Below are 23,565 nucleotides of genomic sequence, written 5' to 3'. Positions count from 1 at the left end.
TGTCGCTGTCATCACTGTTGTTGCAGGCGAGCTCGCTGCACAGTGGAGCGTCGCATGCGCACACCCATTGAAGCCAAACTCATCCAAGAATACGGAGACGTTGTCATTCGCGGTGCACTCTGCGCCCCTAAAGGCATGGCCCATGTTGTGGGGCATCTAGTTGTCCATTTGATTGAGGCATTGGGGCATCGAATCAAGGTGCCAGGCCACTAGATCGAGGTGATAGTCATTGGATCAGAGAAAGAGTAGTTGTCATTGCCACCGATGATGCCAAGAGACAATGACCGGAGAGGCCCACGTCATCGGCAAGATCATGGTGGCATGTCCATTGCCGCCACCAGATAGGGATCGGGTTGGTGGTGAGAGCGCCAGATGAGGGCAACGCTTGATGGGATTGTGTGGGGAGTAGTAGTGGATGGCATAGGAGAGGAGATCTCACAGAGATGGAGACCTTCCTCTTTTGTTACAAAGTGTTGTGATTGGGGAAGCAAGCGGCAAGAGAAGGCGCTATTTCCGGAGGGGATCACTGATGCTCGCAAGTCGAACATCTGAGGACACAATAGTGTTGGGCGAAGCAAAGAGCCACGTGGATGTTTTTATTTTCATGCCTTTTAGTTTTAGAGATTTAATAAAACATTTCAATTAATTTGATTAGAGGTGAACAAGAATGGCACCCTTTTGAAGTTTTTTTTAAAAAAAGTTTCTAGAAGAGTATGGCTTACCGTTAGATAGGTGTTGCCAAGACTAAAATAATGGCTTACATTTAGAATGAGAGAGGGCTCTTCTTCGTTTCTTCGCTCGATCCATTCCATGGCAGTGGCACCTCATTACTACTTCCGTGTGCTCCAAATATTTCAATTTCCTCCCTTGCTTCTTCGCGCCCGTAAACGTATCCAAAAGTTGACCTGTGACAGCAAAAGAAACAAACTGTTCTACTTTATCCGTGCATGGTTTTGTACATTTGCGAATTTGAATATATACGCGCAAGGCAGGTCCAGTGAGACAAGATGAGAATAAAAAATGGAGCAAAGGCTACCGTCCAAATGAAACGAGATGTTGCCAGTAACTTCTATTGTCATTGCAGTACGACGTCCACTGTTTTGCAGAAACTTTTATAGTTTTATTGTCATTACAATTTACTTTTTTCAAATTTAAATTTGTTATTTTAAATTAAGAAGAGATCTTATTTTGAACTGGAGATACTTTCAAGAAGATGGAGGCTCTTTCTAGGTGTGAGTGTTCACTTTTTCAAAATTATGTTTATGATTTTAAATTAAGAGATCTTATTTTGAAGTAGTAGAGAGCTAGATATTCTAGAATGGGGCTTTTTTCTAGGTGAGTGTTTGATTTTTACTTTCCCATGTTTTCTTGTTTCATGTGTCTTTACTCCCCTACTGCCACCGCTGCACCACTTGCCGTCCACCCCCACTGCTCCACTCTACTCTCCTCTATTTGGAATCTTGTAAGAAGTAAGACAATAAAAGCTTTGCTCATGTCGTCTCGCTTGCGAGTGCCGCCACCGCTAGGCCAATTACAACCTCCCTCACCCTCTCAGGCCGGATAGGGAATCCTAACCCCAATTCTCCACCAGTCCCACCGTCTCTCGTCCTATGGTGAGCTTGCTACCAGCTGCACTGCCCACCATCCCTCGCGCTACCCAATTCTTGCTCTTCGCTAGTCAGTCAGTTAGAGTGAATGTGTCACGTGTCTTGGTAACTCATGCACGCCCAACAATGATTTTGCATAGGCTCCCTAACAACGATTCATTTGTCCATTGTATGACTAGTAAGGGAAATTTAAAGCTTTTGCTTACAATTCATTTGGGTGAATTGTTTTCTTTTTTTTTTAAAAAAAAGACTTTTGGAAACACGAAGATCACAAATATTCGTCATATTGAAGATTGAAATCCATTTTTTTCTTGCTTCTTGCTGAATACCTAGTTGTTAAAGTGGGCCTACAGATAAAACTCAAAAACAGGTTATATGGAAAATCTTAAACCAGGGACAGGAAAATTGTAAAACAACTGCATCCAACCATTTAATATTTTAATTATTAGCTACCTGATCAGAAGATACGCTTAGTTCTCCTTGGCATGTATCCATTAATTCCATTCGGCCACAAAATTCAAATGATTTTCGAATTTTGAAATCTAAAACATCTAGCCTATTTCATAAAAAAAAACATCTAGCCTACCTGTTTCACACTACTAGCTATAGGCCTTTACAAATTGTTGAACACTGGTTTCTCATTCTCCTCTTGGGAATAACACTGTCAGTGTCAGCACAACGGTAGAGATGTGACTGCAAGGGGGTGGGGCCAACAGGCGAGAGAACACTGCGGAGTAGTAGCAGCTACTACGCAGGAGCAGGGATGACAGTCCATGGACGACTAGTTCCTCTCAAACTCCGTAGTAGCAGTACCAGAGCTACAACTGAATATTAGTTCATCCTAGGCCTTGTTTAGTTAACTCTAAAAACCAAAAAGTTTTCAAGATTCTCCGTCACATCGAATCTTGTGGCACATGCATGAAACATTAAATATAGACGAAAACAAAAACTAATTACACAGTTTAGCTGTAAATCACGAGACGAATCTTTTGATCCTAGTTAGTCCATAATTGGATAATATTTGCCACAAACAAACGAAAGTGCTACAGTACCGAAATTTTTTCACTTTTCGGAACTAAACAAGGCCCTAGTGTTTATTTCTGAACAATTTTCCAGCATAACTAATTTGAGCATAAACACATAATTGGGCATGACACCACAGAAAATCAGTTTAATTAAAAGTAAGTTATAACCAAGACTCGGGACACAGAATTTTAGTATTTCAATTAAACTGACTACTCCACGTTTAGTAGAGTCGGCCGCAATAATTATAAGGCTATTAAATTTAGTACAAAGAATGTGAAATCAACCAATCAAACCAAAATCAGCGATACATGTCGTGATACTTATAAAGCCATTAAATTTAGTATGAAGATGTGAAACCGAACCAAAATCAGCAATACATACTGCGGATATTCCAAAACAGGTTATATGGAAAATCTTAAACCAAGGACAGGAAACTTGTAAAACAACTGCATCCAACCATTTAATTATTAGCTACCTGGATCAGAAGATACGCTTGGCATGTCGTATCCATTAATTCATTTTGCCACAAATTTCAACTGATTTTCAAAATTTGAAATCCAAATATCTAGTCTATCTGTTTCACACTAGGAATTTACAATTTTCATTTCGCCACAAATTATCTCCTCTTGGGAGTAGCGAACGATGCTATACTGTCAGTGTCAAGTGTCAGCAACTCAGCGTAACGGTAGAGATGTGACTGCATGGAGTGGGGCCCACAGGCGAGAACAGCTAGGCACTAGCAGTTTACACAGAGGAGCAGCGATGACCGTCCTGAACGACTAGGCCTTGTTTAGTTCCGAAAAGTGAAAACTTTTCGGTACTGTAGCACTTTCGTTTGTTTGTGACAAATATTATCCAATCATGGACTAACTAGGATCAAAAGATTGGTCTTGTGATTTACAGCTAAACTGTGTAATTAGTTTTTATTTTCGTCTATATTTAATGTTTCATGCAAGTGACAGAAGATTCGATGTGACGGGGAATCTTGAAAACTTTTTGGTTTTCAGGGTGAACTAAACAAGGCCGCTAGTTCAAATGCTGCAGTAGTGTACGAGTATTCAGCGGAGCTACAACTTGAATATAATATTTGTAAACCATGTTGCAGCCTGAGCATAGAACAGAGCTCCTCGTGACTGCTGGGTGACATTTAGGGTTGTCAGTTTGGTTTCGGTTCGGTTATTTATAAAATTCGGTTTCTAGAATATGGAAACCGATCGGTTCTAAAAAAAATTTAGGAACCGAGCATTTCGATTTGATTCTGGTTATAACTGAACTAACCGATTTTTTTAGCAAATGTTAATATAACAAAAATAATATATAGATTTTAAAGCAAATATAGACAATAATGCCTCTAATTTAGATAATATATTTGATAAGGGAGCAATAGCAATATAGTAACACAAATACATAGCAATTTATAATAAGACGTCACACAAAAAATCAAAATTTTTAAAAAATACTAGGAAGTGAAGTAAAAGTCATGAATTTCAGTTCTTCCAATTAATTTGATTATCTGAGAGTAGAAACCAAATTTTTCTCGGTTATTTTGGTTCCTTAAAATGTGGCACCGAATAAGAACCGATTTTTTTTTGTTCCAGTCCTTTTGGTTTTGGTTCCGATTCCTTCGGTTAGGTTTCTCAGTTTTGGTTAATTATGCCTATCGTGACTTGTGACACAACGGTAAATCAATTTAATTAGAAGTATGTTATAATCAAAACTCTGGACATAAAATTTTAATACAAAGAACGTGAAATCAACCCATAGAACTAAAATTAGCAATATGCACTGCGACAATTATAAAGCTATAATTCTAGTGCAAAGACATGAAAATCAACCTAATTACTACATGTTCAATAGACTCGGCCGACAATTAAGGTTATAAATTTAGTACGAAGAACGTGAAATCAGCCCGTCAAACCAAAATCAGCAATACATTTCGCGATACTTATAATTATAAAGTTGTTAAATTCAGTACGAAGAACGTGAAATCAACTCATGAAACCAAAATCAGCAATACATATCACGGTGATTATAAATCTACTAAATTTAGAATGAATGTGAAAACAACCCATGGAACTACTAACACATGTGTCTTTTGATCCTATACTAGTACCCAATTAAAAAGATGCACATACTACTGTCTACTAGTACTAGACTAGATGGAAACTTAAAGCTGACGCCGCCTCATGTAATGGTCATCTATCAAGAGTCTTAAAAGTCTTTGCTGGGTCATCAAGGCTTGCAAACAAAGTGTGCTTATTTTTGAAAGCAGGAGCACATGTGGAATCCCTAGCCGTTGAGGGGCGCCCCACAGCTCCCCTGCCGTCTAGATCCCATCCGACGGCCTCCATCGCACGACCGTTGCGTTTAAACGGCTCGGACCGCCCTTCCCCTTTTGGGTCTCCTCCCCCTATTTTATCGCTCCCGTGGCCCGTCTCTCTCCTCCGCTCCTCCTCCTCCTCCTCTTGGCTCCTGCCTCTGCCTGCCACTAGCAGCAGCAAGCGGAGAGGCGGCGAGGGCGTCCGTCAGGGGGGAGAGCTCCTGCCGTGCTGCGCTTCGTCTCCCGTCCCGTTGGTTCTTCCCGAGGTCCGTGCGTGCGTGCTTCTCTTTCGCATCCGGCGGCCGTGGGGGGAAGAAAGCTTGGTGTTCTTGGACTGACGCGTTGCGTTCTTGAACGGGGTTGTTGGGTGCGGTAGTCTCAGCTTTAGTTCGCGCTAGGGTTTGAATTGTTTCCTGCTCTTGTTTTGCGTTGGATTTGGGTTCTTGAGCTGCGATTCCCTTTGGATCTCCGGTTGGATGGAGCAATTCAGGGAGAAGATTAGCTGAAACCGATATTGCATTCAGACACGTAGCTAGCTAGCTTTGTTGCCTTCTGGGGCGGATCTGCTCCCGAAGATCTCCTTTGCTCTTCGAATTCCATCGACGAACGCCGAGAATTTGGCCTGCCGTTCTTGGAACCCGAGTTCTTGCCCCGAAGTTCTCAAAGTTGCTTCTTTTCCTCTTCTCTGACTGAACCTGAGCTGGGGGGGATCTCTTGCTTCCCTCCAGACTCCAGCTATTGAACATGCCATCGGTGGCTCAGCAGCAGGATCGTTTTTTTTTTTCCAAAGTTGCCCCGAAATTCGCAGCGTTTTAATCTATTTCTCGATCTTCCTATGGTCCTACCTGCCGCATTTGTCGTCTTCGAATCGTTCTGGCGTACTAAGATGCGGAATGTCACGCGATTTCAAACTAAACGCCTTTACTTCATGCAGATCCGCGTGGCTTTTGGCGTTTATCGTTTTCTCATGTACAATTCGGTTTGACTTTCTTGCTGCCAGTAGCTCGTCAGCAATGGAGAATCTGAGATCTGAAAACGGCCACCAAGGTGTTGCCATGGAGGGCGTCAAGTTTGCGCCGGAGATGGCCAACACCAACCGGAGAGCCCTCAGTGACATCAAGAACATAATAGGAGGCCCGCACCAACACTTGGCTGTCAGCAAGAGGGGTCTCTCAGAGTAAGCCCCGGTCCCTCCGAGCTGTGCACAAATTCTGCTTGACCTGTAGCTTCCAATTGCATGAACTGGATCTCTAATTGGTTTAAATTTCATTGCTTCAGAAAACCAGCTGCTGCTGTAAATACTAAAGATCAAGCTGGCTTTGTTGGACACCGTCCGGTCACCAGGTTTGCAAGCTATAGCACCTCACTTCTACTAGTTACTACTTACCATCATGTATATATATCAGGTTAATGAAGTAGCATGTCTTGCTCTTTTGTCAGGAAATTGGCTGCAACATTGGCAAACCAACCTACGGCTGCCCATCTGGTAATAGTCATTAAAGATATTCAAATTGTTGCTAGTTTGATAACGTCTGCTCTGCTGTTTGTTTCTGTAAACTTTTCTTATGGCATTATACAACTTAGAACTGCTGTCAGTTAGATAATTTCCTGATATATGGTGCTGCTTCTTATGGTAAATACACCAATTCAGACATTTCATCAGTGTGAAAGAGAATTCAGATTTTATTTGCATGTATCATATCCAGTTTTGATATATTTGAATGTGATGCACTATGTTTTTGCTGTGAAATTGACAATTCTTGGATGGATGTTGCTGCAATTCAAATATATGACCTGTGAAGTGTGAAAGGGCACCCATAGAATTCAAACTTGTATATTGAAGTCCTTTACATATAATAATAATAAATTCAGCTTTTGCATATATGTATAGTATATAAAGTTCTGATCTATGCATTGAATTGAATCTTCTAATTTGTGCTGACTGCTCTTGTAAGTTGTGTACATTTGAATATACATATATAGAATTTGAATATTCTACAAACTTTATCTCATTCTAGTAGACCTTTTTGTTCATATAAATGTCATGCAACTTTCTTTCAGTTCACATCTCCACATTACTACAGTGAAATCCGACCTTGTTTCAACAATTAGTAGTATTCATATATCAGCTCAGAATATTTTATTGCCATGCAGGCCCCAATTGGAAGTGAAAGACTGAAAAGAAACGCAGATACAGCATTCCACACACCTGCAGATATGGAAAACACAAAAATGACTGATGACATTCCCTTTCCTATGCTGTCGGAGATGGATGAAATGGTAAATTGACATTACTTAACCCTTAGTAAAATAGTAAGCATAATAGACTGTCTATTTGGTAGTTGTCACTAATACAAGTCATTTCAGATGAGCTCTGAGCTGAAAGAGATCGAGATGGAAGATATTGAGGAGGCAGCACCCGATATTGACAGTTGTGATGCAGGAAACTCCCTGGCTGTGGTTGACTATGTAGATGAAATTTACAGATTTTACAGGAAAACTGAGGTAGAACTCTGATCTTGAACCTGAAGTTATTTGCAATTACCCTGTTGTTGGCATTTGTAATCTCATTGCAACATTCTGTGTACATAGGGTGCAAGCTGTGTCCCTACAAATTACATGTCAAGCCAAACCGATATAAATGAGAAGATGCGTGGCATTCTAATTGACTGGCTGATAGAGGTGGGGATTTTAAGCAAACGTCTAAAGCTTTCAATTTAGTATTATTCATATGCTCTGTAAGACCTTAAAATTCCATGTTTTATTTCTTTTTTAAATTCAGGTACACTACAAATTAGAGCTGTTGGAGGAGACCCTTTTCCTAACTGTGAACATCATAGATAGATTCTTGGCACGTGAAACTGTGGTGCGGAAGAAGCTTCAGTTAGTTGGTGTAACTGCTATGTTGCTCGCATGCAAGTATGAAGAAGTGAGTGTACCGGTGGTCGAGGATCTGATCTTAATCTGTGATCGTGCCTATACAAGGGCTGATATTCTTGACATGGTAAAAAATGTGCTGCATGTTGATTTTTAGTGCAAAAAAAAAACCCCAGATAGCTGACATTGAAATTTCTGCAGGAGAGGAGGATAGTGAACACACTTAATTTCAATATGTCGGTGCCGACTCCATACTGTTTCATGAGAAGGTTTCTAAAGGCAGCACAATCTGAGAAGAAGGTAAGATACTAATACATACTCCTATTTTTGTGATGAATAAATCATGTAAGCTATAGCTTTGCTGTACAAGTACATAAACCCTGACAAAAAATTATACTACTGGACAGCTTGAACTCCTGTCTTTCTTCATGATCGAGCTGAGTCTTGTCGAATACGAGATGCTCCAGTTCTGCCCGTCTATGCTAGCAGCTGCTGCCATCTACACAGCTCAATGCACCATAAATGGGTTCAAGTCCTGGAACAAATGCTGTGAGCTACACACAAAATATTCAGAAGAACAACTAATGTAGTTATACCTCCCTACTCTTTATATATTACAAAAGGCATACCTTTTCAGCTTGTGCTTACAGTTACATGGCCCCTTCTACGTTTCAGGATTTGCTCTAGGATGATGGTTGAACTGCACCAAAGAGCAGCTCATGGAAAACTTACCGGGGTCCATAGAAAGTACAGCACTTTTAGATATGGCTGTGCTGCGAAATCGGAACCCGCAACTTTCTTGCTGGATGCAAGAACCTAAGCTTGAACTAATATAATTGGCTGGTTATACACACTCTAACTACTTCCATGGAAAGAGTGAAAGAGTGTATATAGACTAAACTACAGAGTGGGGTCTGCATATATGCAACAGCTGTTGCAGCAACTATTTGGTGGGCTGGGTTGGTGTGTTGTATAACTTAACCTCAATGAAACAGTGTTTGTGTTGTTTAGGTTTTTTTCCAATTATATCCATTGGAATTTAATTCGTTGTATCTTGGGCATTATTCTTTAGTCATGTCATGTGACACTTCTGCAATCTGGAAATAAACATTGATTGTGTGGATCTGCTGAATTTGTTTTTTCTGCACCTCTGCAATCTGAAGGATGCTTAGACAAAAAGCTCCATCTCAATGCACTGTCATTGTTGGTATTTTTCCATTGTTACAGGTCTTTTATATCTGTATATGTGCGAAAAAAAGCTTTTTATATCTCGCTATTCACTCAAGACGGTTATCGACCCAGACAGTTGATGCGTGAAACCTGAAGCCATGTCTCATGCCCATTTGCTCCCGATCTTAAATTATGTAGCATGTGTTTCAGGTATGTGAATGGTATTATTGTCAGTTTTTGTCATTTTCTTGTTGGTCATGGATGCTGTGTGTAAAGTGTTTTTTGAGTAATAAGATTTCTTGCCTCAGATGCCATCAGTTTGATCCTTTTAGCCTAGGATCAGATTTTTGCTTCCGCTGGCATCTTTATCATATCTTGTACGTTTCTTTTATTGCATTTCTCTATGCTTTGAACATTAAAAGTCTAAGTGCATCTGAAGGAGTAAAAGATGGCAAAGTAAGCAAAGAAGCTTACTTTGGGTTCTGAATAGCACTTCGACTTTTGGGTTCTGAATAGCTAGCTCTTCCAAGGCATACAAAATAATCAAGTTTACTACTGTGTGATTGTCCTAATAAGGTTTCTGGTAGCAAATCATCCACAAGTTCCAATTGTCGTCTCGTCTAGTCCTATCAAACCTGGTTGTTACCAACTTGCCTCATGCCTGAAATGCCTAATTAACCATATCAAGGCTTCCATATTTATTGGTTCTAGCATATTTAACCCACTATGAGTTATTTCTAATATCGACAATTTTTTAGAATTACGTGGTACAACGCAGACACTCACAACGCACATACACTCACCCCTATGAACACACATATGCAAACACTAATCATATGAACACCTCCGAATGACTGAGCTGGCAAATCATGAGATCCACATACCTTCGAAAAGACTAAGCTGACAGATCATGAGATTCACAAAGTCACCATAGGCGCATCGTTGTCGACGAGCACGAGATTCATGAAGTCACCACAAGCGTCTCGCTGTTAATGAGAACGTCGTCTACCACTAAAAGCAAAATCCAATAAATCCTAGAATAAATCCATAAAAATACGAACACCCGTGCCAAGTCGATGACTTTAACCCGCGGGCAAGTTCGATCACAAAAAGCCTAACCAACTGATCTATGATCAGTTCACCATCCTAATATCGACTTTTGGGTTTTGAAGTGACCTCTTTAACTTCCTCTCCATTACTTATGTCCCACTGCATGTTGTGCATTGTATGTTTTTTTATAAAATACAAACCGTATACCCAATCATCTTTTGTATTTATTATTTTAGGTTTATTTTTCTCTTTTGCTTCGTTCCAATCATTTTACTGGCTACTTCAATCACCATCACTAGCTCTAGGAGATATGCTCACAGCAAGAAAGCCCTCAAGTTGTAAATGTTCAAGCAACATCGTTGATTAGAAAAGGCTCAAGTGTGATTTAATTGTAAATCTTTAATTTGATCTAAGTAATATCATACCATCTTCGTCAAAAAAAGAAATTAATTGTACAATTTACCTATAAATCGCGAGATGAATTTTTTCAACCTAGTTAGTTCATGATTAAACAATGATCCTGTTTGGATCCATGGGTTAGAGTTAGATTTAGCTATTTGGGGCTTAAATAGCCCTAAAGTATCCAAACATGAGGGTTATATTAGGGTTATTTGCATCTAACCCACCCAAAAAAACTATCCCCCAAAGAGGTGCTTATTTAGGCTATTTGAAGATATTTGAGGTGGGACCCACAGGGAAAAGGCATTGGCCTCCCATCTGTGCCCGCACGGGATCCTATTCCCCACTCGCCTCCCAGCCTGCCGCCTCCGCACGGCATCCGCGCCTCCTAGCCTGTCATAAACCTTTTTTTGGCTTCATTATGACTTGTATGTTTGAGTGAGACATCTCATTTGTATGGATAAAATAAATTTTATCATATGATGGATGCTTGATTTGTAAAGATGATTTATTTTTGTTATCTGAGTGGGAGGTGGCCACACAACAGTCGCCCACACCAAATCCAGTTGCAAAGGAGCCAAATGATTAGAAAATTATATTTATTGGTAATCTAACTCTTACATCCAAACATCTCTTCAACTAAAGTTAGTTGAGGATTAGTCATGAGCTACAAAATAACTCTAACTTCTAACTTGGTTAGAATATCCAAACAAGGCCAATAATTATCAAATAAAAACGAAAATGCTACTATACCTAAAACAAAAAAAATTTTGGAACTAAAAGGCCTAAGGCTTTGTTTAGATCCAAAATCTTTTTGGATTTTGACATTGTAGCATTTTCGTTTTTATTTGACAAACATTGTCCAATCATAGAATAATTAGGCTTAAAATTCGTCTCGTAATTTACAGGTAAACTGTGCCATTAGTTATATTTTTTTATCTATATTTAATGTTCCATACATGTGCCGCAAGATTCGATGTTCTTGTAAAGTTTTGGATTTTTAGGTGCATCCAAACAAAGCCTAAAACAAAAAGATTCGTCATGTCAAGATCCAAAATTTGAATCGGGAGCAACGATCTGGAGTTGGCAGAGAAGGAACGCAAGACCACAGGAGAGGGAAAAAAAAAAAACAGAGAGAGCGACCAGAGAGCGCGAGAGAGATCCTGCTTGACCCGACAGACAGCGACTGCAAACAAAACCAGAAACGTCTGGGAACATGTGATGCAGGAGAAAGAATTTCTCTCCCCGCCGTCCCTGTCTCCCTGGCAACTACGATTCCGCCACCTAATCCTCTTGTGCATTAATCAGCATCCATGCTCCCCACCCAATCACGATTAATCCTACGCAGGCAAAGCTTGTTTTTTTTTTTTGTTCTTTCTTGTGCGCCAGTTGGTTCGGATTGATTGATGGGACTTTCTGATTGATTGCGGGAGACTTTGCTTTCCAAGTGGTCGGATTTCGTTGATCCCTTCTGCATTGTGGTTCGCTCCAGCTCAGATCCGATTCTCCAGGTTTGTATCTTCTTTTCGATTTGATTCTTTCGTCTAGTTGCTCGGCGGTGACGAGTAGTTCGTTGGCAATTTGACGAACACGCCGCTGCCGCCCGCCGCCGTCGCCATGGACTCATACAACGGAAGGGATCATTCAATAAACCCCCGCCCGCCAGCCCCCTGCTCTGTTGGTCTTCAACCTTCCTCTCCCTCTCTTCTTCAATCTCGCTCCCCACCCACCCAGTCCCCGCCGGCCACCCTAGGGGCGGGGTGGGGCGGCCGCCCCAGCTACTGGCGAGCTCGCCCTAGACCCCGGACCCCTTCTTCCCTAGCACCGGCGGCAAGAGAAGAAACGAGCACGGGATGGGCCTTTTCTTCACTTTGTTGAGCCCCGCCCAACAGAGGTGAGACCGTGTGAAAGGCCACCATTGCACACAGGCACCCGCCGCCTAGGTGCCCACCGGCCACCGCGGCTCGGCCTCCGCGCCGAGTGCCGACCGTCGCGTAGTCGCCAGCATCCACCCTCTAACCTGGATTAGCGGAAGAGGAGGCGTGTGTGCTCAGCGGAGGAGACGAGGCGCACGCCGCCAGGAGCTGAGGAAGACTAGGCGGTCGCAAATCCATACGGCGTATGGGGAGGAGAGGACTGGTGTATTGGCTAGGCCTCTCCAAGTTCAGTCATCTCTATCTCTTTTTTTATATTTTATTTATTTATTTATTTATGTATATGGTGCTTGCAGGAAAAGACCAGAGTGTAAGGTGGAATAACAGGATTCTTGGTACTACCAGGCTGCTCAACAAGAGGAGAGCTCCTGTTTGACTTGGGGTTGTGAATTATGATCCTCTATGAACCATACCCTGGAACAGATTTCGTTCGAAAGGGAGCATAATCTGAGAAGAGCGGTTAAGGGGCGCTGTGAGAAGGGATGGCGATGGAGTTGGCCAAGCAATTGCTCACGCTTCTCGGAAGCTACAGACCACCTCTCTGGGCTACAATCATTGCCATTATTTTTGTTATCATCTCTGTCTCGCTGTCCCTGTACTTGCTGTTCAACCATCTGTCAGCCTACAAAAACCCAGAGGTTGTGGATTGTTATCAGTGTTGCGTGCTATTTAAATCAATGTGGTAAATTGTTTGAACTGTGTCTCACTTGGTCTTTTCACTCATTCCTGCCGCATCTGTGTTCTTTCAGGAACAGAAGTTTCTTGTCGGCGTCATTCTCATGGTGCCGTGCTATGCAGTCGAGTCGGTAAGGTGCTATGCTGCTGCTTTGTCATCCATCCCCAGATTAATACCTGTATTTACAGTCCAAGTATAGGATGAGATCTAGCTGTTCAAATGTTGCATCGCTATACCGTTTAACATTTTATGAGAACTATTGCAGTACTTATCATTGGTATATCCGTCAATAAGTGTGGATATCGAAATTATGCGAGATGGCTATGAGGCATTTGCTATGTACTGTTTTGGGCGCTATCTAGTTGCTTGCTTAGGTACTCCTCTCTCAGTTATTACTTCACATTCCAATGTGTTATTATCCATATCTTGTCCTTACCTTGCACTCGTACTTATGCCAGGTGGTGAAGATAGGACAATTGAATTTTTGAAGAGGGAAGGTGGTTCAGGTTCTACTGCACCACTTTTAGGCCAAGCATCTGAACAACGATATGTAAACCATCCTTTTCCAATGAACTACTTGCTTAAACCGTGGCCGCTAGGCGAATGGTTCTACTTGATCATCAAATTTGGGCTAGTTCAATATGTATGTGCCTCTTTATCTTTCATCACAATGGCTTTGCAGGGTGTTGTGAAAATTCAAACTCACTCACTTTCCTTGTCCTTGGACAGATGATAATAAAATCAATATGTGCTATTCTTGCGGTGATTCTGGAAGCCTTTGGAGTGTACTGTGAAGGAGAGTTTAAGTTGAACTGTGGGTAAGAGATATATAAGTTGACTTCATTTACTCAACAATCCTTGCACGAACCTGTCTCATCTGTGCTACATTGTTCCCATCCTACTATCTTTTTTTTTGGAAGTTATTAAAAATGCAAATGCATTTATGCCCATTTTCCCTTGAACTGTGGGCAGGAATGTATTTGTTATATGTTATATATCACTTAGTGTATCATTAGATTTAGCTGTCCTGAACCTATAGTCAACTTGCTGTTTTCTTGAATCATATATTTCAGATTATGTGCTCTATTTCTGGTGTTCCGTGTTGTGGTAGTTGACTCTCACAAGCTGCATGAATGTATTTTATAACACTCAGTCACAACTAACGTTTGCATCTAATTTATGGTGGTTATGACCCTCCTTTTTATCCTGTACCATGCTTTTTTCTTTATAGATGCCTCATCCTGTATTAGCATACTGTACACAGCTCAGAAATTGTTTGTTAAGTTGCACACTTTTTGAAACATAAGCTGTTTGCTGTTCTTTTTCCCTCTCTCGTCTGTTTGCCTATTATATTCTGTTGCACATGTGCTAGCATTGGTCAACTTGCTCATGCATTTGATGGCGTAGGAATTAAATAATCATGTCTTGCCATTACTGAACTATTTACTTGACTACCAGGTACTCTTACACGGCTGTGGTTCTCAATTTCAGTCAGTCATGGGCCTTATACTGTCTCGTTCAGTTCTATGCTGTGATAAAGGATGAGTTAGCTCATATAAAGCCTCTTGCAAAATTTCTGACATTCAAGTCTATTGTGTTCTTAACATGGTGGCAAGGTATAGCAATCGCACTGCTCTTCAATTGGGGTTTGTTGAGAGGTCCTATTGCTCAAGAATTGCAGTTCAAGTCAAGTATCCAAGACTTTATTATCTGCATAGAGGTGGTTAACTCCTATTGTACCTTTTCAATACATGATTTAGCATTTGTTCATACGGGAAGCTTTGCTGTTAGTAGTTTGAAGAGGGCATGTTCTATAGGTCGATATTTATGCATGTTTGCATTCTTCATGTTCATTTGAAGTAAACCTAACAGTCTTGTGCTATGCAGATGGGTGTTGCTGCCGTTGTCCACCTGTATGTCTTCCCTGCGAAGCCATACGAGCTAATTGGTGATCGTTTTGTTGGAGATGTTTCAGTTCTTGGAGACTATGCTTCTGTCGACTGCCCGTTAGATCCAGATGAAGTCAAGGATAGTGAGCGCCCAACCAAGTTTAGGCTTCCCCAGCCAGATGATCGTGTCAGGTCTTCCACTGCCATAAAGGAAAGCGTTCGTGATGTCGTACTTGGAGGTGGTGAATACGTAAGGGGGACAAATGCTCATTTACCTTCATTTTTTTACTTGAATTACTATTTTCCCCCTATGTTAGCTAAAGTGAAATCTCATCTGACCATTCTCGCAGATTGTGAATGACTTGAAGTTTACTGTGAACCATGCTGTGGAACCCATCAATGAAAAGCTGCACATGATATCCGAGAACATCAAAAAGCGCGAGAAGGGAAAGAAGAAAACAAATGACGATAGCTGCATCAGTTCACCCACATCCTTGACCAGGGTCATCAGTGGGATTGATGATCCGCTCCTGAATGGGAGCCTGAGTGACAACAGTGGTCCAAAGAAAGCACGAAGGCAACGCAGGAAATCAGGTTATGCAAGTGCTGAGAGCGGTGGAGAGAGCAGCGACCATGGCCTTGGTGGGTTTGAGATCCGAGGGAACAGATGGATTACTAGGGAGTGACAACTAAGAGCAATCTGTGGAGATACTATATAAATGTCACAGTTGTTGTCCTGTGGTGATATGCGAAAACCGAGCCAGTGTAAGATGAGGTCTCTGGAATGATGTTGTAGCACGGCCAAATCGAGATGAGCAATCAGTTTGTTGTCTGTTACTCTGTTGATTCTTTCAGCTGACAATTTCAGCTGCTGAGGCCTTGCTCCTGTATTTAAGATGCCAGGCCTACTTAGAGCAAGTGTTGGAAGGAAGCAATATGCCTGTTCTGAGTTCCCACTTCATCCTTGTAAAGTACTTAAGTACAGACTAGAACTAGTCATACAAAAGAATAGATTGATTATGTTTCCAAAGTTAGAGGTCTGAGATGCTGTGCCACTCTATTTGCTTTGTTCCATGCTTTGACGTTATATATCATCATTTTCACTGTTCATTCTGAGGTGGCGTGATTTTCAGGAGGGTCAGGGTCTCAGGGCTGAGAGAGCAGACCGTTGTCACACTATGCTCGTGTGAAGTTTAGCTTCATACTTATGGTATGGTCACACAAGTACCAGAAAAGCAGAACCCTTTTTTCTTTCCTTTTGCTACTACGGATGGACTTTTGAGTTCCTTGAGATGATCAGATTGCATGAGCAAGCACTCTGCCATCTACCTTTCCAATTCCTTGTGTATCCTGATCACTGAAGATGATCATTTGGTTTTCCTTTTTTCAGTTATATAAAAAGTGAACATGGTTGTCTGACGCAACATGCGAAGTGCAAGATGAACTCTGCACTGCAAGGAACCCCAATAAAAACCACAGGCAGGCTTGTCTGATTAACAACAGCCAGAGCTCATCTGATGCAGATGACACCGCATTTCCATCACCACTTCAATTTGTTAGAAAAGCTACGCAAAAAGTACATCACAAAAGAAGAACGGAGTAGTTGCAATAATGATGAATTGATGATGATCTATCAGCACAAGCTATAGATTATATACACATAAAAAAATTACATCTGGCATCAAATTAAAACGTAATTTAATTAATCTGTTTGTATTTTTACCTTAAGAACAACTTAAAAACTCTATTTTTCCGGCCTTTTCTTTTATTTAACATAAATAAGGCAAAAAAAAAAGAAAAAGGCAAACCGGGGGAGGGGACCAGTGCAGGCCGAAAGGCCAATCGGCCCAGAAGGCCAGAACTAGCAGCTCTCGGCTGTTCGTGTCCGTCCACGTGGCACGCCCGGCCATTCCGGGCCCACAGATCCGGCGCAGCAGGGTCATGTGCCACTCACTGCCTGCCATGGCCTCCTCCTGCTTGTCGCAGCGGCAGATTGCGACGGGGAAGAAAGGTGGGAAGAGAGAGAAACGACCAAGCCAGAAAAATCACGCCTTCATTGCGAGGGAGAGGATAGGGAGGAAGACGCCAAGCCAGCTCCAGTCCGGAACCCGGCTATAAAGCGCCAGGGATTTGGATTGCTGACGAGATGGGACTCACTCGCCGACACCGACGCCGCCGCAATGCTGTGCCTCGTGTCGCCGTCTTCCTCGCCGACTCCGCTCCCGCCGCCGCGGCGCTCTCGTTCGCCTGCTGATCGGGCGGCGCCGCCAGGGATCGCGGTGAGCTGCGGCGATCCAAGGGGACTGATGGATTTACTCTGTTTTTTTTTGGTTTGTACTGATGGCTGATGGTTTCGCAGGGTGGCAGCAATGTGCGCCTGAGTGTGCTGTCTGTCCAGTGCGAGGCTCGCCGGTCAGGGCCCCGGAAGGTAGATCTTTTCCCCGTATTGAAGCATGTTTTTACGAACAAAATGGAATTTGGTGGTAGTTTTGGAGAGAAAAACTGGGATTTGTGGATCTGGGTGAGGCTAGGCTCTAGTGCTTTCTTACCAGTAATCGTCGAATCTATTTTATCAAGTCAGGTGAATCTCAGATTCCAATTAAAGTTGTTTATTAAATTTCGGTGGTTGGTTTTCTTCGGCTATTCTAATCATTTACTCTTATAATAAAGTGGTATACTCTATGGTTGCTGCAGCAGATAAGTAGTCTTACTACATTGTCACGTGTTAGCTTCTATATGCTCGTGATCATTCTGAATCTGGCCTTGGCAGATGCTTTGCCGCCGTGTATCTCTTCTTGGTGGATGCTTTGCCACCACGGCTTCATCTGCCCTACTGGCAGTCTTTTGCGTTGTATTTTTCTTTGCAGGTCCAGTTGGCTAGGTTGTGGCGGAGGGCCCTCTCCCTTCCATGTTTCTTTCTTTTGTGTTTGTTGTTTTAATCTTTGTGGTTCGTGTGCTGCGCTTTAGGTTCTCCCATCGCGTCGTGTAAGCCGTTTTTCGGCAGTCTGACTTCTTCTTAATGAAATACACGCCAAGTTGTGTTCTCGAACAAAAAGATAATTCTGAGGGCTTTAACACACTTTGCAAGGTCAAGAGCAAATTCGCCACTGCAGCTATTGTGCAAGAAGATAAAACTATGGCAACCGCCAAAGGCAACGTCGACCATCTTCCCATATACGACCTGGACCCCAAGTTGGTGAAATTCAAGGACCATTTCAGCTACCGGATGAAAAAATTCCTGGACCAGAAAGGCTCCATTGAGGAAAATGAGGGAAGTCTTGAAGAATTTTCTAAAGGTTAGGCTTATACATTCAAATGCTAATATTTATGGCACCTGCCTATGCCGCAAAATACTGCCTTATCTGGATTTTATATTTTTTTCAGGCTATTTGAAATTTGGGATCAATACAAGTGAGGATGGAACTGTATATCGCGAATGGGCACCTGCTGCACAGTAAGTTCAAATGTTGTCATGCAAATATGAGATACTCACGAAGTATGGTTATCATTTTCTGATAGCAACTAGATAAAAAAAGGTGCTACAGCATAGTGAAGTAATCAATGTTTTGGAATACATAACTGTTTGGAGATTTCACTCCTGTACGAGACTGTCATGTCTTGGGCTCTTGGCTGAGGAGGCTAAAAACCTTTTTTCGCTCTCTTGTTGTTGTTGTTGTTGTTGTTGTGATTACTTGATGCTGTTTTCTTTTGCATGACAAAACATAGTTTCCACTAATTTAATAGATTGATGCATTTCAGTTATTTTACTTATGGATGTAGGGAGGCAGAGCTTATTGGTGACTTCAATGAGTGGAATGGTGCAAACCACAAGATGGAGAAGGATAAATTTGGTGTTTGGTCGATCAAAATTGACCATGTCAAAGGGAAACCTGCTATCCCTCATAATTCCAAGGTTAAATTTCGCTTTCTACATGGTGGAGTATGGGTTGATCGTATTCCTGCATGGATTCGTTATGCGACTGCTGATGCCTCTAAATTTGGAGCTCCCTATGATGGTGTTCATTGGGATCCTCCTGCTTCTGAAAGGTCTGTTGCTACTGTCTGTCCGCAACCACATTGTAAACTTAAGCAATAGATCTTAGCTTGACAAAAATATATGACAAAATTATAGTACCTTTTACCTCTGTTTTGCAGGTACACTTTTAAGCATCCTCGGCCTTCAAAGCCTGCTGCTCCACGTATCTATGAAGCCCATGTGGGTATGAGTGGTGAAAAGCCAGCAGTAAGCACATATAGGGAATTTGCAGACAATGTGTTGCCACGCATACGAGCAAATAACTACAACACCGTTCAGTTGATGGCAGTTATGGAACATTCTTACTATGCTTCTTTTGGGTACCATGTGACAAATTTCTTTGCGGTTAGCAGCAGATCAGGCACACCAGAGGACCTAAAATATCTTGTTGATAAGGCACACAGTTTGGGTTTGCGAGTTCTGATGGATGTTGTTCACAGCCATGCAAGTAATAATGTCACAGATGGTTTAAATGGTTATGATGTTGGACAAAGCACCCAAGAGTCCTATTTTCATATGGGAGATAGAGGTTATCATAAACTTTGGGACAGTCGGCTGTTCAACTATGCTAACTGGGAGGTATTGAGGTTTCTTCTTTCTAACCTGAGATATTGGCTAGATGAATTCATGTTTGATGGCTTCCGGTTTGATGGAGTTACATCAATGCTGTATCATCACCATGGTATCAATGTGGGGTTTACTGGTAATTACCAGGAGTATTTCAGTTTGGACACAGATGTGGATGCAGTTGTTTACATGATGCTTGCAAACCATTTAATGCACAAACTCTTGCCAGAAGCAACTGTTGTTGCTGAAGATGTTTCAGGCATGCCAGTCCTTTGCCGGTCAGTTGATGAAGGTGGAGTTGGGTTTGACTATCGCCTGGCAATGGCTATCCCTGATAGATGGATTGACTACCTGAAGAATAAAGATGACTCTGAGTGGTCGATGGGTGAAATAGCGCATACTTTGACTAACAGGAGATATACTGAAAAATGCATCGCATATGCTGAGAGCCATGATCAGGTACCCTGCATTATATTATAAGGAAGTATAGTTGGATTCAGCAAAGTATTTTATTCCTTATGGAGTAGAGGTCGACTACTAAAACGTGGGGCAAGGATCTCTTAATCAGACAGTACTTTATTTCATTCACATTTCTATCCTGATTACGTAATTGCATGAATCATTCATAAATATTTAGGCTCTCCTAAGCATGTCTAATAATTTGCAGTCACATATGACCTGTTTATCTTCTACTGGAAATTAATCTCATGCAAATTTTCAGTCTATCGTTGGCGACAAAACTATAGCATTTCTCCTGATGGACAAGGAAATGTACACTGGCATGTCAGACTTGCAGCCTGCTTCACCTACAATTGATCGAGGGATTGCACTCCAAAAGGTTCCATTTCTCCTCAAGTTCTGGTTGAACTTGGTTTCATATAATTCTTGAACGTGTTCCCTCCTCTTAATATAGCTTGCTTATTGTGCTCTATACACTCCAGATGATTCACTTCATCACAATGGCCCTTGGAGGTGATGGCTACTTGAATTTTATGGGGAATGAGGTGAAATCTTGGTCTATTAAAAAATCTTTCCCATTAAGAAGCCTTCATAAACCTGTTCTATTTTGTCTATTTGATGTTTCAGCATTTAGGGTTGATCCTCTATTTTCTCAGTAACTCAAGTTCCTAATGGCTATTTGAATAGTTAATGTTAATTCTGAATAGGCGCTCGTCTTTGCACATGAAAATGTGGTCTGTTTATTGCTGCTAATCCTTTTGTGGCTTGTCCAATATATTCGTACAACATGGGACACAAGTGACCCTTCACTGTTGAAAGCATACTGCTTGAATGTCAAACATCTTTTTTGAACAAAGAAATGTCAAACATCTTACAGAGATATTATCAAGTCTTTCACCCACACCATTCTGGAATGGAAAAAATGATTTTTTTTTTCATATGCTATTTATACTTTTACACATGAGAGTGTGATCTTTGGTGAAGTTAGTTGACAGAATGGCAGCTGCATATATTCCTTCTTATTTGTAGTGTCTTTAATTGACGTGCATTTCTCTTCTAGTTTGGTCACCCAGAATGGATTGACTTTCCAAGAGAAGGGAACAACTGGAGCTATGATAAATGCAGACGTCAGTGGAGCCTTGTGGACACTGATCACTTGCGGTACAAGGTTATGTCTATGAATAATATAGTTTTTTTTTTCCTTTTTATCACCATCTCTGATACTAGTTAGATGAGAGTTCCGTACTGCTGTCACACTTTTGTGTTGAGCTGGATTCAAATATGCTTTTCCACACTTTGTTTTGCTGCCACTAGCCTACTTTAGTAAACTGCACCAACCTTGTACTTCTTACTCAATAGACAGGTTGGATTGGCCTGTGCAAACCTACTATTTTGTTGACCTGGTTTTATGTTTTGCCATTGTTGAATGAAAGTAATTTCAGTGCATTGATTGGTATGACATTTTCTTAACTTTGCAGACCTAGGAATGCACTTCTCAGTGATTGGTTGTTGTGTTAATATATAATTTTTTACAGCATATGGTGAACTATGTATCCAAGTGAAAGCCTGTTTTTTCTGTTTTTCTATAGTTCAGGTTTACAGTTTATCTCAGCTAACACATTATTGTTTTCTCCTTGCTCAAATGCTGAACAGTACATGAATGCGTTTGATCAAGCAATGAATGCGCTCGATGAGAGATTTTCCTTCCTTTTGTCATCCAAGCAGATTGTAAGCGACATGAATGATGAGAAAAAGGTAAGGACTTGAGAATACTTAGTATGAGAGTGTTACGGCATTTGTTTCTTTTAGGAAGAGTAGTAACTCTAGCTTGTGTGCTGTATTTTGCCGATTAAGGTGAGCTTCAATTTAGGAATGCACGGTTTCTGAAACCCTAGCCATTTGATTCAAATAGTTTGGTTTGTGAAAACATTATTTCCAATTTATTTCTACTTTGTTTCAGGTTATTGTCTTTGAACGTGGAGATTTGGTTTTTGTTTTCAATTTTCATCCCAAGAAAACTTATGACGGGTAAGTTACCAGTTGTAATCTGTCTTTTCAATGTTCCTTTTGCCTGTGGTCTAGTGTGCTGTGTGCTTACTCTCATCTTTACTTTGCAATTAATATGCAGTTACAAAGTTGGATGTGATTTGCCTGGGAAATACAGAGTAGCACTGGACTCTGATGCTTTCGTCTTTGGTGGACATGGAAGAGTAAGTAGTGATAGGTGCTGACATTTTTTTTCCTACTCCTGTAGTTGGGACCATGGATATTGTATCAGGCTGTCATGTTTGCAAGATTAATCTATGTTGTGACACAGGTTGGCCACGACGTGGATCACTTCACGTCGCCTGAAGGGATACCAGGGGTGCCTGAAACAAACTTCAACAACCGGCCAAACTCATTCAAAGTCCTTTCCCCACCCCGCACTTGTGTGGTAATGTTCACTTAATCAGCTACTTAACTGAACTGATGAACTAGAATCTATCCGTCAGCAGTGCAATATCAGCCCCCCTGACAAATCATTCTGCTACCAGGCTTATTATCGTGTAGATGAAGAGGCTGAACGTCTTCAAGCGAAAGCAGAGACAACTGGTTCTAGAAAGACTTCTCCAGACATCATCGATGTTGATGCTACCCCCGTCAAAACTTCTACAGCTACTAAAGAAGACAAGGAGGCAACATCTGGTGGCAAGGAGGATGCAAGCAAGAAGGGATGGAAGTTTGCACGCCAGTCATCCAATAAAAACACCAAATGAAGCCAGAAGTCCTTGATCAGGACTGGACTGGCTGCCAGCGCCCTCTTAATAGTCCTGCTCTACTGGACTAGCCGCTGGTGCCCTTGTAACGGTCCTTTCCTGTAGCTCTTAGATGACTGGTGTCATCTCCGAGCAAGCACTGCTTGTATAGTTTTCTAGATAGTAGACAAGAATAATCAGGGATGGATTGTGTGTATGTACAGAGGAGCCATGGCCTGGGTTCACCTGGATTTTGACTGGGTACATGGCTAAATGTGCCCTGTCCAGAATAAAAACTTGGGGTTTCTTGTACTTTGTACTTCCTAGGTTGATGAAGATGTTTAATATTAGATGCCAATGCAGCAGATATAGAACAGATACTGTCAGTCTGCAGTACTAAAACTGAAGATAAGTTAGGACGCTTCTTCATTCCTTATTCCTGTCTAGTTCACATTTGATTTCAGCTGTTCAGCAGGTCAGGTCAGGTCAGCTCCACCGAGGGTCAGGCCAGCCTCACGCAGGCATCTTTTCATGTGTCATAATACTATATTTTTGATCTTTCAACAAAAAGATGGATCACTAACGACCTCTTCTTCCAGGTCTTCCAACTCATGAAACGTCATTGGCACCACCACCACTAGGAGCACTGAGGTGACTTACCCACCAACATCAGCTTCTTCATTTATGTTCTCTCTCTCCAGCACAGAACAAGAAGAGTGACAGGCTCCAAGCCTTAGGCCTTGTTTAGTTCGCTTGCGAAAAGTTTTCGAGCTACTGTAGCAATTTCGTTTGTATGTGGTAATTATTGTCTAATTATGGA

General features: G+C 41.6%; 3 protein-coding genes across 7 annotated transcripts; all 3 read left to right on the top strand.

Moving 5' to 3' along the window:
• On the top strand, positions 5,089–8,955 carry LOC8069227 (cyclin-B2-2). Of its 2 annotated transcripts, none has more exons than XM_021448950.1 (11): positions 5,089–5,219; positions 5,954–6,130; positions 6,232–6,297; positions 6,394–6,439; positions 7,108–7,233; positions 7,321–7,458; positions 7,546–7,635; positions 7,736–7,957; positions 8,032–8,130; positions 8,238–8,416; positions 8,506–8,955. In XM_021448950.1, the coding sequence occupies exons 2-11, from the start codon at positions 5,967–5,969 to the stop codon at positions 8,648–8,650; spliced, it is 1,275 nt and encodes a 424-aa protein (XP_021304625.1). In that variant the 5' UTR covers positions 5,089–5,219; positions 5,954–5,966; the 3' UTR covers positions 8,651–8,955. The 2 variants fall into 2 exon arrangements, with proteins under 2 accessions (XP_021304625.1, XP_002439061.1); XM_002439016.2 differs by having other exon boundaries at positions 5,091–5,219; positions 5,957–6,130.
• Positions 11,603–16,061, top strand: LOC8069226 (protein LAZ1). 4 transcript variants are annotated; one of them, XM_002439015.2, is made up of 9 exons: positions 11,603–11,960; positions 12,680–13,021; positions 13,133–13,189; positions 13,325–13,433; positions 13,518–13,702; positions 13,789–13,877; positions 14,518–14,779; positions 14,947–15,198; positions 15,299–16,061. In XM_002439015.2, the coding sequence occupies exons 2-9, from the start codon at positions 12,866–12,868 to the stop codon at positions 15,632–15,634; spliced, it is 1,446 nt and encodes a 481-aa protein (XP_002439060.1). In that variant the 5' UTR covers positions 11,603–11,960; positions 12,680–12,865; the 3' UTR covers positions 15,635–16,061. The 4 variants fall into 4 exon arrangements, with proteins under 4 accessions (XP_002439060.1, XP_021306149.1, XP_021306148.1 ...); XM_021450474.1 differs by lacking the exon at positions 11,603–11,960 and adding an exon at positions 11,988–12,568; XM_021450473.1 differs by lacking the exon at positions 11,603–11,960 and adding an exon at positions 11,988–12,588.
• Positions 16,925–23,123, top strand: LOC8069225 (1,4-alpha-glucan-branching enzyme, chloroplastic/amyloplastic). The gene is made up of 14 exons (XM_002439014.2): positions 16,925–17,227; positions 17,308–17,376; positions 18,037–18,244; positions 18,333–18,402; positions 18,729–18,995; positions 19,104–20,010; positions 20,273–20,389; positions 20,493–20,555; positions 21,071–21,178; positions 21,664–21,765; positions 21,971–22,038; positions 22,139–22,220; positions 22,328–22,444; positions 22,545–23,123. Exons 1-14 carry the CDS (start codon positions 17,129–17,131, stop codon positions 22,764–22,766), a joined length of 2,499 nt encoding a protein of 832 aa, XP_002439059.2. The 5' UTR covers positions 16,925–17,128; the 3' UTR covers positions 22,767–23,123.

This window comes from Sorghum bicolor, chromosome 10, assembly GCF_000003195.3.
Source record: "Sorghum bicolor cultivar BTx623 chromosome 10, Sorghum_bicolor_NCBIv3, whole genome shotgun sequence".
Lineage (NCBI taxonomy): Eukaryota > Viridiplantae > Streptophyta > Magnoliopsida > Poales > Poaceae > Sorghum > Sorghum bicolor.
Note: the sequence above shows the minus strand (reverse complement) of the source record. Positions and strands in the feature narration are given on the sequence as shown.